Source organism: Vipera ursinii, assembly GCF_947247035.1.
Source record: "Vipera ursinii genome assembly, chromosome: 1".
In the NCBI taxonomy this organism is placed as follows: Eukaryota; Metazoa; Chordata; class Lepidosauria; order Squamata; family Viperidae; genus Vipera; species Vipera ursinii.
In genome coordinates, this window is record NC_139512.1 from 335,611,561 (window position 1) to 335,625,034 (window position 13,474).

At 45.0% G+C, this 13,474-nt stretch overlaps 2 protein-coding genes across 5 annotated transcripts; one reads left to right on the plus strand and one right to left on the minus strand.

The window, feature by feature from the left end:
• Positions 1-991: 991 nt before the first annotated feature.
• SNX17 (sorting nexin 17) lies at positions 992-6,396 on the plus strand. 3 transcript variants are annotated; one of them, XR_014492517.1, is made up of 15 exons: positions 992-1,156; positions 2,299-2,373; positions 2,824-2,941; positions 3,191-3,255; positions 3,334-3,444; positions 3,696-3,786; positions 3,935-4,022; positions 4,138-4,207; positions 4,296-4,388; positions 4,524-4,727; positions 4,946-5,075; positions 5,392-5,469; positions 5,591-5,665; positions 5,748-5,789; positions 5,882-6,003. XR_014492517.1 is itself a non-coding variant. In XM_083362509.1 (15 exons), the coding sequence occupies exons 1-15, from the start codon at positions 1,091-1,093 to the stop codon at positions 5,999-6,001; spliced, it is 1,419 nt and encodes a 472-aa protein (XP_083218635.1). In that variant the 5' UTR covers positions 992-1,090; the 3' UTR covers positions 6,002-6,396. The 3 variants fall into 3 exon arrangements, 2 of the variants coding, with proteins under 2 accessions (XP_083218635.1, XP_083218636.1); XM_083362509.1 differs by having other exon boundaries at positions 4,946-5,068; positions 5,882-6,396; XM_083362510.1 differs by lacking the exon at positions 5,882-6,003 and having other exon boundaries at positions 5,591-5,754.
• A 211-nt stretch (positions 6,397-6,607) lies between these two features.
• On the minus strand, positions 6,608-9,853 carry ZNF513 (zinc finger protein 513). 2 transcript variants are annotated; one of them, XM_083362492.1, is made up of 4 exons: positions 9,667-9,853; positions 9,150-9,299; positions 8,332-8,694; positions 6,608-7,664 (listed from the first exon to the last, which is right to left on the minus strand). In XM_083362492.1, exons 1-4 carry the CDS (start codon positions 9,704-9,706, stop codon positions 7,012-7,014), a joined length of 1,206 nt encoding a protein of 401 aa, XP_083218618.1. In that variant the 5' UTR covers positions 9,707-9,853; the 3' UTR covers positions 6,608-7,011. The 2 variants fall into 2 exon arrangements, with proteins under 2 accessions (XP_083218618.1, XP_083218617.1); XM_083362491.1 differs by having other exon boundaries at positions 8,113-8,694.
• Positions 9,854-13,474: the final 3,621 nt, after the last annotated feature.

Genomic DNA, 13,474 nt, shown 5'->3' on the forward strand with positions numbered 1-13,474 from the left:
AATAACTTTTGTGAACTTTTGTGAATTTTATGCAGAACTGACTTGGGAGGCAGGTGTGTGGTAGTAGTTGGTTCACATGGTGTAGTAAGATGGAGGGTTTGTTGTCACTGTGTGTTGGGGGGTGGGAGCACAAAGGGAGGTTCAGCTAATCTCAATGTACACATAGTTGTACTTTGACAATAAAGGTTCATTTCATTTCAGCAGCAACACTGCTCGCAGGTGACAGTAGGGGCTACCCTGATTACCACGAATAGGCATTAAAAATTAAAAAAAAACTAGATGCGGGCTGCAAAAATCCGGATGGCCATTATTTGGCAGCACTTACCTTCTTGGTTTTCGCAGGCTTGTAGCCCTATTCAGTCCGTCCGTCCCTACTAGAGGCTTTGCTCTTTCCGCGGCTAAGCCACCTCACCGGACGGATAGCCTACTACAGGGGTCTTCAAACTTGGCCCTTTTATGACTTGTGGACTTCAACTCCCAGAATTCCTCAGCCAGCTGGCTGAGGAATTCTGGGAGTTGAAGTCCACAAGTCATAAAAGGGCCAAGTTTGAAGACCCCTGGCCTACTACATCTAGCTGGGGAGAGAAAGCGGCAGCTGGCGACCCCTGATAACCTGTCCGGCTACGGGACAAAGCAGGCTCCGAGAATTCTTAGCGGCCAATACTGCCTTCTGGTGTGCTTGTATCGTTTAACTTCTACGTGCCACGAGCTGCCTTTGGGTGTTGTGTGTGTGTGTGTGTGTGTGTGTGGGAGGGGGCAGTTCAGTCCCCTTATTCCAAATTTGGTGGGGGGGGTCGAGGTAAAAATCAACCTGGGCAAGACTGAGACATTTTCGCTTTCAACATTCCCTCTCTGGCCAACACTTGGTCTTTCCTGGGTCAGACCATCAACGGGTAGGGCCGGGGGATGACCGGCGGCGAAAAAAAAAGGGAGAGACGAGTTTCCTCCGGTCCTCCTCCTTTCGTTCCGCCCACACTGGCGCGTCCCTCCCTCTCTCCGCCTGCAAGATGGCGGGTACGTCGGAGTCCAATTCCGGCCTGAATCGGAGATAGCGGGACGGCAGCAGCTGCAGACGGAGGTGGAAGCGGCCATGCACTTCTCTATCCCCGAGACCGAGACCCGCGCCGGGGATGGCGGCAACGCTGCAGCCTACGTGGCGAGTGTCAAGCCCGTGGAGGCGGGGTGCAGAGTTCCCCGGGCTCCCTCCCCCATTGGGATTAAGCCCTAAAATCAGGAAAGGGCATCGAAGTGCGATTTACACCCTGGGCGAGTCGCTCTGATGCTTTTCGGGCATCCCCAGGTTGCTTTTCTGCAGCAATTGTAGGCGCCCGCGAAGTGGGCGGAGGGGTGGGAAGAGCGCCCGGTTAGGAATGGAGGGTTTCGTTTCCTTTCCACAAACCATGTTCAGTCTGCCTCTCCCTTCGCGCTGAGTCTTGAAGCCAAATACAGCAGGCGCCAGGTTGGGCCCCGGGGAAGTTGTAGCTGCGCGTTGTGAGGCAGCCCAGACCCAGATCTCGGTCTCTTCTTGAATTATTTTCAGTTTTGTTTTGTTTTTTTGGTAAAAAGGCTTTGGGTGTTTCAGGGAAAGAATTATAAATGCTATTTTTAAGAAGATACTCGCTATTGACAGTCTTTTGGCATGGGAAAGATTCCTTACATAACCAGGAAGTAACTACTCCTAGGTAGTAAGTCCAGGAGCAAACAGATATCCCTTCATTGTAGGTGTAATTCATCTTTTGTTTCTGTTTGATACAGAAAGGTTACTTTGAATAAAGTGCAAAGCTATAGAACTCAATAAATGAGCTCATACATCTTATCTTACCGATATCCATCTCTTTAACAGGCATGCAGTTTACAGTACAGTTATAGTACCATCTTGGTTACAAAATTTAGTTTTTTAAATGTTATTGAAAAGCATATCCGTTCCAGGCCTTGATGCTCTTTCACTAAGATTTATAGCTTCTACTTCGTGAAATCTTTTTCTGCCTGGATGGTGGATAACCTGAGGCTGTTTTTGTTTCAGCATTTCCAAACTTTTCTTATTTTAGGCAATTGCCTCCCCTTGTGTCTTCATGCCATGTAATTACTTCTTAAGGACCAGAAAGGGATTAGTGAATTCTTAGTTTAGAAAACCTGTTCCTTCTTTGATTCTTCATGAGGCTATGGAATTAATGGTAGTACTTTGCAATTCATAGCAGACAGTACCATTTCTCCACTGTATCTTTGGGAATGGGATAGCTTAAAGGCTTTATCATAAACAGATTCCCTAATGATGTCTTTTCCTTCTGTCCCCAACAGGCCTACAGCATTCATGTGAATGGTGTTCTGCACTGCCAGGTGCGATACAGCCAGCTGCTTAGTTTGCATGAACAGGTAATGTAGGGAGGCATGTATGTCAGAAATTGCCAGAATTGCTCGTTTGTGAAAAATTAGCAGAATTTCATTAAAAGCCTTGTTCCTAGAATAGTGTTTTATTAATTCAATTAATTTATGTAACTAAGAAAGCCAGTTTGGTCTAATGGTTAAGGACCAGGCAAGAAACCAGGAGACTGTTAGTTGTAGTCCCACCTTAGGCAGAAAGCCAGCTTGGGTCAGTCTCTCTCTTTCAATGCACAACATCAGGCTTGGGTGACAATCTAGTTGCTCAATTCCTGTCATAGCTAATGGATCAGCCACATGTTGATTTTTAAAAAAGGAAAAACCTATACTTGCAGAAAAACACTAGGAAAAAAAATGGGTGTATATATTTTATTACCAAAATTATGGTAAGTTGCAAAATGTTATTTTGCTGCCTGAAGATGAACTCTGCTTTTCTTTCTGCAGCTAAGGAAGGAATATGGAGCTAATGTGGTACCAGCTTTTCCTCCAAAAAAGATCTTCACACTTACCCCAGTGGAAGTGGAGCAGCGGCGGGAACAACTAGAAAAATATATGCAAGCAGGTAAGTTTCATTGGGCAAATCAAGGAAAAATAGTATGCATGCATTTACAAGTAGGTATTTTCTATGCACAGGGAATGAGCTTTGGCTGAAAGCAAAATAGTTGATAATACCTTCTGTTTATTTAAAATATTTATCCTGTGCCAAACTCTTAAGTGCTCACAAGCAAAGGATGAAATACCTATTTACAATAAAAATATATAATCATAGGTATTTTAAAAAGATGATATTATTTCTGTTGTCAATCCATAGTACGGCAGGACCCCTTGCTGGGAGGTAGTGAGATCTTCAATAGCTTCCTGCGCAAAGCCCAGCAGGTAAGGAGATGGGTAAATGCAGAGTGTAAAGTATATGCCAGGTGGAGAAAATCTGATTGGAGTCTTCTGTATTTCCAGGAAACCCAGCAGATCCCAACTGAGGAGGTACAGCTAGATGTGCTGTTATCCAATGGGCAGAAGGTGAAAGTCACAATTCTCACCTCAGATCAAACAGAGGATGTTCTGGAGGTGAGGCTTTCCCAGAAATAAAAATGGCTCATGTTGAGAAAGGAATGGAGGAGAGATTACCGTATATGCCCGTAGTAATTTCTCTCCCTTTCTTATAGTAAGACTCAATGTGACAGACTGCTTTCTTCTAAGGACCAGTGGCCTATACCAAAGAAGCCCCACTGTAGTGGCAATACTTAATACAGCCTTCCCCTCATTTACTGTTAAGAGGAAAGAATTCAGTATCTGGCTTATTTTTTCCTTTTTTGTAGGCTGTGGCCTTGAAGTTGGACTTGCCAGAGGATTTGATTGGCTACTTCCATCTCTTCCTTGTGCGGGAAGCCAAAGATGGAGCATTTTCCTGTGAGTTAACCTCTTGCTGTGCTTGCTGTAATGGCAGAGAAAAACCAGTCTGCCTGCCAAGAAAGGCAGGCAGGCGTGTGTTTCTGTGTGAATAGGGATGAGTTTGAGGTATGCTGCATGGTTGGCTCTGAACTGTCATCTTTTACAGTCATCCGGAAATTGCAGGAATTTGAGCTTCCTTATGTATCAGTCACCAGCCTCCGCAACCCTGAATACAAGATCCTGCTGCGCAAGAGGTAAGAAATGTGCAAAGGGTAGGAGTCAATATAATCAATCCCAGCCAAATAATAGTTCAGTGAAGACCCATTAATGGCTTGCCTCTGCCATCTCTTTCCTTTTCCTCCACCCCAGCTACTGGGACTCTGCCTTTGATGATGATGTCATGGAGCAGCGGGTAGGACTGAACCTGCTATATGCCCAGGTCAGGCACTAAGGTTGAGTGACAGGGAGGAAGATGGGAAGTGAGCAGGCAAGCAGCAGCATTTCCTCCTTATTTGTTTTCCTCACAGACAGTTGCAGATATTGAACGGGGTTGGATCCTTGCCAATAAGGAACAGCACCGTCAGCTTAAATCTTTACAGGAAAAGGTCTCTAAAAAAGAGGTAGGTTTCCATTTTCCTTTACCTATGCAATGTGAGTCAGTCTACATTACCTTGTTTCATTCCCAGGTAGCTGTAATGAAATTTATACGTCCAAGGTCACAAGCTTCTCTGTGAATGTTCTCTCTCTTGTTATAGTTCATCCGCTTGGCACAAACCCTCAAGTATTATGGCTATCTCAAATTTGACCCCTGTATTACGGATTTCCCTGAGAAAGGCTGTCATGTCATTGTTGGAGCAGGCAACAGTGAACTGAATTTCCAGGTCAAGTTGCCCAATGATCAGATCAAGGAAGGGAGTTTCAAAGTGACACGAATGCGTTGTTGGCGAGTTACTTCCTCGGTGAGCTAACACGTGAATCAGATTGTCTGTGCTTTATTGAGGATGGCCTGTTCTGCTTTGAGGGAGGATTATTTCTCTATGTCACCCTTCTGTCTGGGAATTTCTTAGACTAGAGAAGAAGACTTGTCACTTGCTGGCAAACCAAGAGTTTTCCAGCCTCAATATCCCCCTCCCCCAGTTTCACACTAATAAGCAATTATTACACTGCTCTGTTTTAGGTCCCTGTGCACAATGGAACATCAGGCACAAATTCTGGCAAGTCAGAGGTGAAATTGGAACTAGCTTTTGAGTACCTGATGAGCAAGGACCGATTGCAGTGGGTCACCATCACCAGTCCACAGGTAGGATGTACGTACGTGGGGGGGGGGAGGGGATTATACTCCTGGATGAATTCTTACGTTTTGAACTTTTGAATCTAGTAAACTGCATCGGTATCTGATCCAGTACCCCATTCAATGCAGATTCCTTTACTGATCTATTCTCCTTACAAATAATGCACTTCGAATATCACAAATGGAAACAAGCTCAATTTTATTCTTATTTGCTTCCCGATCATAACTCCAGTATCAAATTTGTTTTTTCCTATCCTAAGTTTACAAAACCAAGGCTCCACCATTGGGAGAATACTGCAGAGAAGTAAGAACATTTCTCTCTCATTTCTTAGGCTATAATGTTGAGCATCTGTTTGCAGTCCATGGTGGATGAGCTGATGGTGAAGAAATCTGGAGGAAGCATACGTAAGGTGAGACTCGGGCTTCTTATTCCTTTGGTAGAGATGGCTAGGTCAGATTTGTTTCTTGGTCATGTACAAAAGCAATGTTAGGATGGGTGGCTCCAAGCATCTCGATACTCTTCTTTAATAGATGTTCCGTAGACGAACCATTGGAGCCTTACAGCGTTCAGACAGCCAGCAAGCAGTGAAATCACCTCCTCTTTTGGTAAGTAGATCCTGTCATCTCTGCTTCTTCCTGTTCCTTTCAGTTGGTTTTTCTCCTTTAACATACCTGTGTGTTTTGCTAGGATTCCCCCGATGGTAGTAGGGACCCTATTACAAAAGTCTCGGTGAGTAATTATGCCTATCCTTCCCTATGAAAAAATATGATCTACCATGGCACGACTCTTGCTAATTTGTACCTCTTCTCTCCCTTTTCCAGAGCAAATTGGGCTCTGTCAGCTTAAGGGCCATCAGCCATTCCAGCTCTTCAAATGACATTGGGGCAAATGATTTCCATGGCAACTATGCCTTTGAGGGCATTGGCGATGAGGACCTTTAAATGCCCTGCTTTGCCCAAAACATATTTGTGGAATGTATGACCTGCTTGCGGGTTGATCTTGATGTGCCTCAGCCCCCAGCTGGCTGTGTGTCCTTTGCCAGAATCTCTGTCTGCAGAGGCAATTTGTAGAGCTGACTTAATAGCTTCAGCTTCATACATGCCAAACTAGGGTAGAGTGGACATTTGCACAAAGAGCAAACACAATTCTGATTGCTCACAGTAGAGTTTTAACTATAACCGCTAGACTTGTAATCTTGTTTATCTACCTGCAGTTTACATTTGAACATTAACAAATGTTTGTGACAGTGATTAAATAAATCATGATTGGAAATAAATCCTGTGAGCCCTTCTCTCTACATCCAGTTTCCCAATTTCCTGCTGCAACATCTTGACACTAGAGCTGCGTACTCAAGCAAAAATGATAAGGAAACTGTTATGGACACAGCGGAGGCCACATTACTGAAACCATATTGTCTGTTTTCCTCTCCTGCTGGAAATAAGATGGTGAAAAGACAGCATATGCCTGCCATAAATACGCTCACATAGGCCACTTCATCTGCATTGTGATCAGGTTTGCCAGTCTCCAGCTGCTCTTGCCAGCCAAAATAAAGCCAGATAAGAAAACAGTTTAATGCATTAATACACCATATAAATTACACAGATTCAAGCAGCAACCACAATTAAAGGACTAGAGAGGGGAGGCACAAAAAAGACAAAAGAGGACAAAGGAGCTCCTCTCTGCAGGTTTCAGCTGTCCCACAGAGTAACAGTTTCAGAGAATGGTCTGCAGAGCAGATGCCTTTTCCTTCCTATGGACAGAAGCACTGGATAGGGCAAGGCCCTAAGGTGCTCGTCAGCAAAGAAAATAATGCTTCCTTTAAAAGGTGGTACTGCTGCTCCTGCAAGTACATACAGCTCCTCCTCCTGCACATCCCAGTCAATCTTTTACATAGGCTTGACAGCAGGCAACTATAATGAGAGTCGGAAGCCCAAGGAGTCTTTCAGCATCATTAGGTCAGGCTACTGTCTGGACCAGGCCCTCCTTCCTCTGCCAGGCCCTGCCCATGCACCTTCTGGTGACGCTTATAATTGTCCCAGTGGCCAGTAGTGTAGGGGCAGATGCGGCACTGAAAGGGCTTTTCACCTGTATGCCGCAGCATGTGGCGCTTGAGGTTCATGCTCTGGTTGCATGAATATGGGCAGAGACGGCAGCGGAAAGGCTTGTCCCCCGAATGGATGCGTCCATGGCGCTTGAGGTTGGCAAGATTGCCACAGGCATATGGGCATAGGGGGCACTTGTAGGGCTTCTCACCAGTGTGCACCCGCTGGTGCCGCTTGAGGTTGTCCAGATGGGCTGAGGCATATGGACAGAGAGCACAGGCAAAGGGCTTCTCTCCGCTGTGTGTCTTCATATGGCGGGCCAGGTGGTTAGGATAGGTGGTAATAAAAGGGCATAGCTGGCAGGAGAAGCCTTTTGGTGAGGCTGGTTCAGCCCCCAGCACTGCCAGGCTGCAACGCCCACACACTGGCTCACCCAAGCCTTCGTCAGCTTGTAGCACCAATCCACATGCCCTGCACGTGAAAGGGAAGAGCAGCTCAGGAAGAACCGTATTAGAGTCTTCCGCCTGCAGAAATGGGGAGCTAGGCAGCAATGGTGGTGGCTCTGTGGAAGAAAAATAGCAATAAACAGAAGTGTTCTAAACAGATGTTATTGGAACCATATGTAACTTGCTTCCTTCACTGTCATACTTAGTGCAGACCAATTTGCATAACCCTCTATCCTTAACTCTTGATGTACTACAAGCCCAATGTAGAATACTGCTGTTACAATTGAAATTAGAGGAGGGGCAAACAATCCCCTAGAAAGTAAGGGTCAGTACACGTCCTTGGCACATAAATTCCATGCTCTGGTTCAGGCTAATAAATGCATATCAATGTGGCAGACACAGAGTCTTTTTATCAGGCTTCAGATCCTTAACTCCAAAAGTTGCTGAGAACTAATGGTATATCAATATTTGTAAAGTTTCTCCCTCTTCCTCCCACTGAAAGTTTATGTATATTCCCACCCTTTGCAAGGCTATGAATTCTACCTTGCCATTTCAATCATGTACCTGTCTCCTGATCTGCAATGGGCGGTCCCTCCATTTCTGCCTCCGATTCCCCCTGGATCCCCGCGCTGTGGTGCTGGAGGGAATTCCCCTGGACACAGTGGCAGCTGCAGGAGCTACAGCGCACTGGACGTTCCTGGCCATGGACCCGCTGGTGTCTCTTGAGGTTGCCAAGGCTGCTGCAAGCGAAGGGGCAGGTGGGGCAGTGGTAGGGCTTCTCACCAGTGTGGGTTCGCAAATGGCGTGTCAGGTTAACCAGCTGAGCTGAGGCATACGGGCAATGCGGACAGCGGTAAGGTTTCTCGCCATTGTGAGTCTTCATGTGCCGCTTGAGGTGGCTGGAGTAGTGTGAGGCAAAGGGGCAGAGTTGGCAGGAAAAGACTACACGCCCCTTAGGGGAGCCTTCCTCATCCCCTACCTCAGAGGGGCAGCAGGGAGTAGAACCAGGACTAGGCAGGCCACAATGCTGGCAAGCCCGGCCCGGCCCTTCATTCTCTCCATCTTCGTCCTGGGCCTGGCACAGAGACGGGAGATCCTCGTCACTCAGTGTGTAAGCTGGCAGTCCAGGTGTCCCCCCGAGGGAGTCTGCAGCACACAAGGAGGGGACATCAGGTGGGCAGCTGTGGGAATCCTCACTTTGTCCTCTCCCTCGCCTGCTGGTACAATAGGGGGTTACCATGTGTAGGGGAGGCTAAACTCCAGGACCCTTTTCCTCATAACTAAAATTCTTGCCATCATTTACAGGCCTTTCTATTAGCTACAGGACCCTCTCCTGGGGAAGCTCTGCCTGGTAGTAACACACCCAGCTTTCCCACTCAGAAATAAGACACCCAAACAGTACTGAAAAGGAAGAAGTAGAAGGTGGAGAGACTTGTGCTGGCTTTGCCTACTACACCCCACTGACTAAATTCAATTCCTGGCAACTCAAACGGGAGGATCCAAGAGGCCCTTTCTTTTCCTAGACACAACTCCCCGCCCCTCACCCAAACCCGCATCTTACATCCCTTATTCCGATTTGCCTAGCGAGGACCCGAACCCACCTTCGGAGTCCTTTTCGAAGGCCAGAATCGGAGCACTGCTGTCCTCTTCGTCCTCCAGGGACAGGGACAGCTCCTGCTTTAAGAGGAAGCTGGCTTGAGGCGCCGGGCTCTCTTCTCTTGACGGCTCGGCCGGAGCACCCGGAACCTCCACTACAATAGACAGAGCAGAAGGCGGTCGTATTAGAGAATCGGGGCTCCCCGCTAATGCTCCGCAGGAACGGCCGGTGTCGCCCTGCCGCCCTTTCGAAGGGGAGGGCGAATTAATTGCCCTAATTCTGGCCCGAGCCAACCCACCGGACGAGGAAGGATCGAAAGAGGTTGGGACTTCTCTCCTTCCCGAGCACAGCGGTCAGGTTAGAGCAGGGGTGGAGAGTCCATCGCCCCGAACCCCAACAGGCCGGAGCCTCGGGGCAGGGAGAGAGAGACGAACGGCTGAAGCCCCCGCCACCCAGGCACAAACCAGGCGGACGGAGATGCGGCAGCGTCCCCAGGGTGAGCCCGGCAACCCGGCGCTGACCTTTGACGGGCTGCGGGTGGCGCTGCTTCCGGCGGGGCATCTTGCCCCGCAGCACGGGGGGTTGGGAGCGGCTCCAGCCCTGGATACCTTCCCCCCTCCGGGCCGCTCGGCCTGGATCGCCACCGGTGAAGCCGCTTCTGCCTTCGCGACGCCCCGACAGCCGCCGCTCCTCCGGCGCTCCCGCCCATCCGCGGGGCGGACGGCAGAATAGCCAACGCTTCCGGCTCCGGTCGCCCCCGTGCTGCATGACGGGAAGTGGAGTCTTTCCCTCTGAACTACAAAGGGGAAGAAAGGCCGCAAGAAGCGCGACCTGAGATTTGCTCTAATTAGAGCATGTCTTATAAACCTATCTCCCGAGACCCCTGCGAAAATGTGACAGTTGGTTCTACAAACAACTGCATCTTATTCGGGCGTTTATTTTGAATTACTTGTCTGCCGTCATTGGATAGTGGTATCTTCCTGGTGCCCCATTTTTTTTCGAGCAAGGATTTCAGCAAATCTGTAATGGAGTGGCACGTTCTGAGTCCTGCCTGCCAACATGTTTAAATAAAAAAGAATATATTAACAACTCTTCAGAAAAGTATTGTTTTGTGAGGCTAATATTTTTTAAATGAAGATATAGAACTATAGAACATTAATTATTTATTAATGGGGTTTTAGTTTAAATTCAGGGACTTAATTTAATTTTAGTTTTAATCGATTTTAACCTTGTATGTATGTATTTTTAATTTTTCCCTGTAAACCGCCCTGAGTCCTACGGGAATAGGGCGGTATACAAGTTTAAATAATAATAATAACAATATTCTTAATGTAGCTTGAGGAATGTCTCTAAATTAAACAAGCAAACAAAACTTCCCTAATGATTTGAATTAAACCTCCTTAGTTGCCTGAACTGGCACTGGCAACTTTTAAAAATGCAAAGCAAGCATTATATTTATATTTATATTGAACTTAAACAGTTAACTGTAAAACAGCAAATGGCTTTACTTTGCAACACTGTTGCCACTGCTACTTTTGGCCAAGGTGGATCCAATTATAGAGAACCAGTTTGGTGTAATGGTTAAGGGACTGGCCTAGAAACCAGGATATGGTGAGTTCTAGTCGTGCCTTGAGCATGAAAAACCAGCTGGTTGACTTTGGGCCAGTCACTGTCTTTCAGCCCAACTCACCTCACAGGGTTGTTGGGAAAATAAGAGGAAGGAATATTGGTATATATGCTGCCTTGAGTTGCATATATAAAAAGGTGAAGTAAAAATCTAAAAAAAAGTGAGGACAACAGCAGAGGACAAAATGAATTTACTGAGGAAGAAAAGTAGAGACAAAGGAATATATTTTCCTTTTCAATTTTCATGATACCAAATATAATTTTACACACCTCTATAATATTCTCTCTCTTACAAAGCTATACAAAATATTCCAACTATGGCCTCGCTGTTGACAAACTGCCAATAGTTTTGCTTTACATTCCCACAGTAATGGCCTCCAGTATGGAATTTAGCTACCTACAGAGTTGGGAGCACAAATACCATGGGTATCTATGTGAACAGTTCTCTCCACCCATTATTTTTTTGCAATTTATGTCACCTCTTGGCAAGATTTGCAGCATACAAATTTAATAAATAAATAATATATATATAAAAATAACAATTTCCCTGCTTGCTCCAAAGGTGCTTTTTACCCCAAGGCAACTGGACTTTCTTGTTTGTTTTTTTTAAAGATGTTTTACTTCTCATCCAAGAAACTTCTTCAGCTCTGACTAGATGGTGGGAAATGGCAGCATTTATACTCCTTGCAGACAGCTGGTCATTTGTATTCTTTTAGCAAGTTGTTGAAGCCCCTGAAGGTTTATCTGTGTCGTCAGAGTCACCTGAGTAGTGCAAATGGGTGTGGAGCCTTCTTGGAACTGTTGAAAGGACTGTGTTGTAGACTGGAGAGAGATGATGTCGTATCCCTCCCCCTCTGTTGAGAGAGGGCTGTTCAGTTTTGACATAGATAGCCTCTTTGACACAGATAAGCCTCCAGAGGCTTCAACAACTCTCTAAAAAGAATGCAAATGACCAGCTGTCTGCAAGGAGTAAAAATCCTTCCATTCCCCATCAACCAGTCAGAACTGAAGAAGCTTCTTGGATGAGAAGCAAAACGTCCAGTTGCCTCGGGAAAAAAGCACCTTTGGGACAACCATGACCTGGATGACTGAGAATTTCCAAAGACAATTTCCCTGCTTTAGAATGTTCCTCTGGAATTGTTTGCTATTCACATGGTTTTTTTAAAAAAAATCTTAAATGATTTGACATTTTCAGAAATATGCACCCTATTTGTTCATTTCTGAATTCAGATAATTTCTAAATTTGATTTCTAAATAAATTAAAAACCAATCATTTTTGAAGGCATCAGAGCATGCAATCATAGGGTTAAATAAGGACTTTTAGATCAGCAAGTACATTTCAGGGATCCAAATGAAACCATCCCAACAAATGCATGCAACAAAGACTAGCATACCACTTCTCTGGGTCTTTGTTTCTACTTTCCAAGTGTTCTAATTGTTTGGATTTTTTTTTTCTAACATTCAGTCAGAATTTGCCCTTTAAATTAAATGTATTATTCCATGCTTAGGCTCTGAAATAAGAGAAAACAGGTCCCGACTTGCTTCTAAGTGTCATCCTTTCAGATATCTGAAGATTTGTTATGTCTCTGCTGTAGTTGTCTTTTCTCAACACACTTAGCTCCTTCAATCTGCCTTCACAAATTTTAGTTTCTTGTGCTCTTACCATGAGCTCAGCTTTTATGAAACTGTTCCAAATTTTCTGAATCCTCAAATTAGGTACGGTATTCAAGATGAGGGCTGCTCAAAGCAGAATAAAGTGGAATTATTTTGTCTGGGGGATTCCACTGTGAAATTTTTGGTTTCAGTTCTTTATTGAAAAAGGAGACTGGAAGAGGACCTCTCGTCTCTTCCAATTTTATACATTTACTCAGGAATCTTTGGGGAAATGTCTTTGTCAATTATTACTAAATGTCTACTAGATCAGAATTTTTGAAAGATTCCTTGAGTACTTGATGAGGTTTCTTGACTAAATGCAGAAACAAAAATTTGTTGAAATAGCCATTTTTACTAGAGCTTTGCTTATTGACCATGGGTTTTTGGTATCTTTATAATTAACAGTTTCCACAATGTGAAAAAAATTGAAATTCCGTTTGTTAGATCATCTCTTATCTACATGTTAATCAGTTTTGTCCAAGAATACCAAAATATTAATTTAATAGAAGCTATTGTGTTAATTTCTCAGATGGATGGATGGATGGATGGATAGATAGCACATTGGTGTGTGTCTTTGTGTGTGTGTATTTAGCTTTCTTAAAGATAATGATAATGATTCTTAAAAGATAATGGTACGCTGATCACTTTCCAGTCCTTTGCTACAAAAGGAATATACAATTGATTATGTACCATAAAGCCAATGTTAACTCTTAGCAACTATCCCAAAGGTGCTTTCCAAAAGGCAACTGGACTTTCTTGGGGTTTTTTTCCCTTGAAAAGTTTCACTTCTCATCCAAGAAGTTTCTTCAGTTCTGAAGCTTCTTGAATGAGATGCAAAAAGTTTTCAAGGAAAAAAACCAAGAAAGCCCAGTTGCATTTTGGAAAGCATCTTTGGAACAACCATGACCTGGATCATTGAGAATCTCCATAGGCTTAGCAACTAGATAGATAGATTAATTTGGTCATCATCACTGTAGCTGAGTCCATCCACTTCGCTGCTAATCAATCACAGTACAATATTCCAGGTAAAAAACCCCATTAAACAATCCA

What these genes read in the sequence shown, in the direction of transcription:
- SNX17 (XM_083362509.1), top strand. Translation starts at nt 1,091, where the DNA reads ATGCACTTCTCTATCCCCGAGACCGAGACCCGCGCCGGGGATGGCGGC. An exon ending in TCCTGCGCAAAGCCCAGCAG is followed by an intron (nt 3,256 to 3,333) that starts GTAAGGAGATGG and finishes CTGTATTTCCAG; the next exon opens with GAAACCCAGCAGATCCCAAC. An exon ending in TGAAATCACCTCCTCTTTTG is followed by an intron (nt 5,666 to 5,747) that starts GTAAGTAGATCC and finishes GTGTTTTGCTAG; the next exon opens with GATTCCCCCGATGGTAGTAG.
- ZNF513 (XM_083362491.1), bottom strand. Translation starts at nt 9,706, where the DNA reads ATGCCCCGCCGGAAGCAGCGCCACCCGCAGCCCGTCAAAG. An exon ending in CCACCCGCAGCCCGTCAAAG is followed by an intron (nt 9,300 to 9,666) that starts GTCAGCGCCGGG and finishes TGTCTATTGTAG; the next exon opens with TGGAGGTTCCGGGTGCTCCG. An exon ending in CTTCGAAAAGGACTCCGAAG is followed by an intron (nt 8,695 to 9,149) that starts GTGGGTTCGGGT and finishes TGTGTGCTGCAG; the next exon opens with ACTCCCTCGGGGGGACACCT.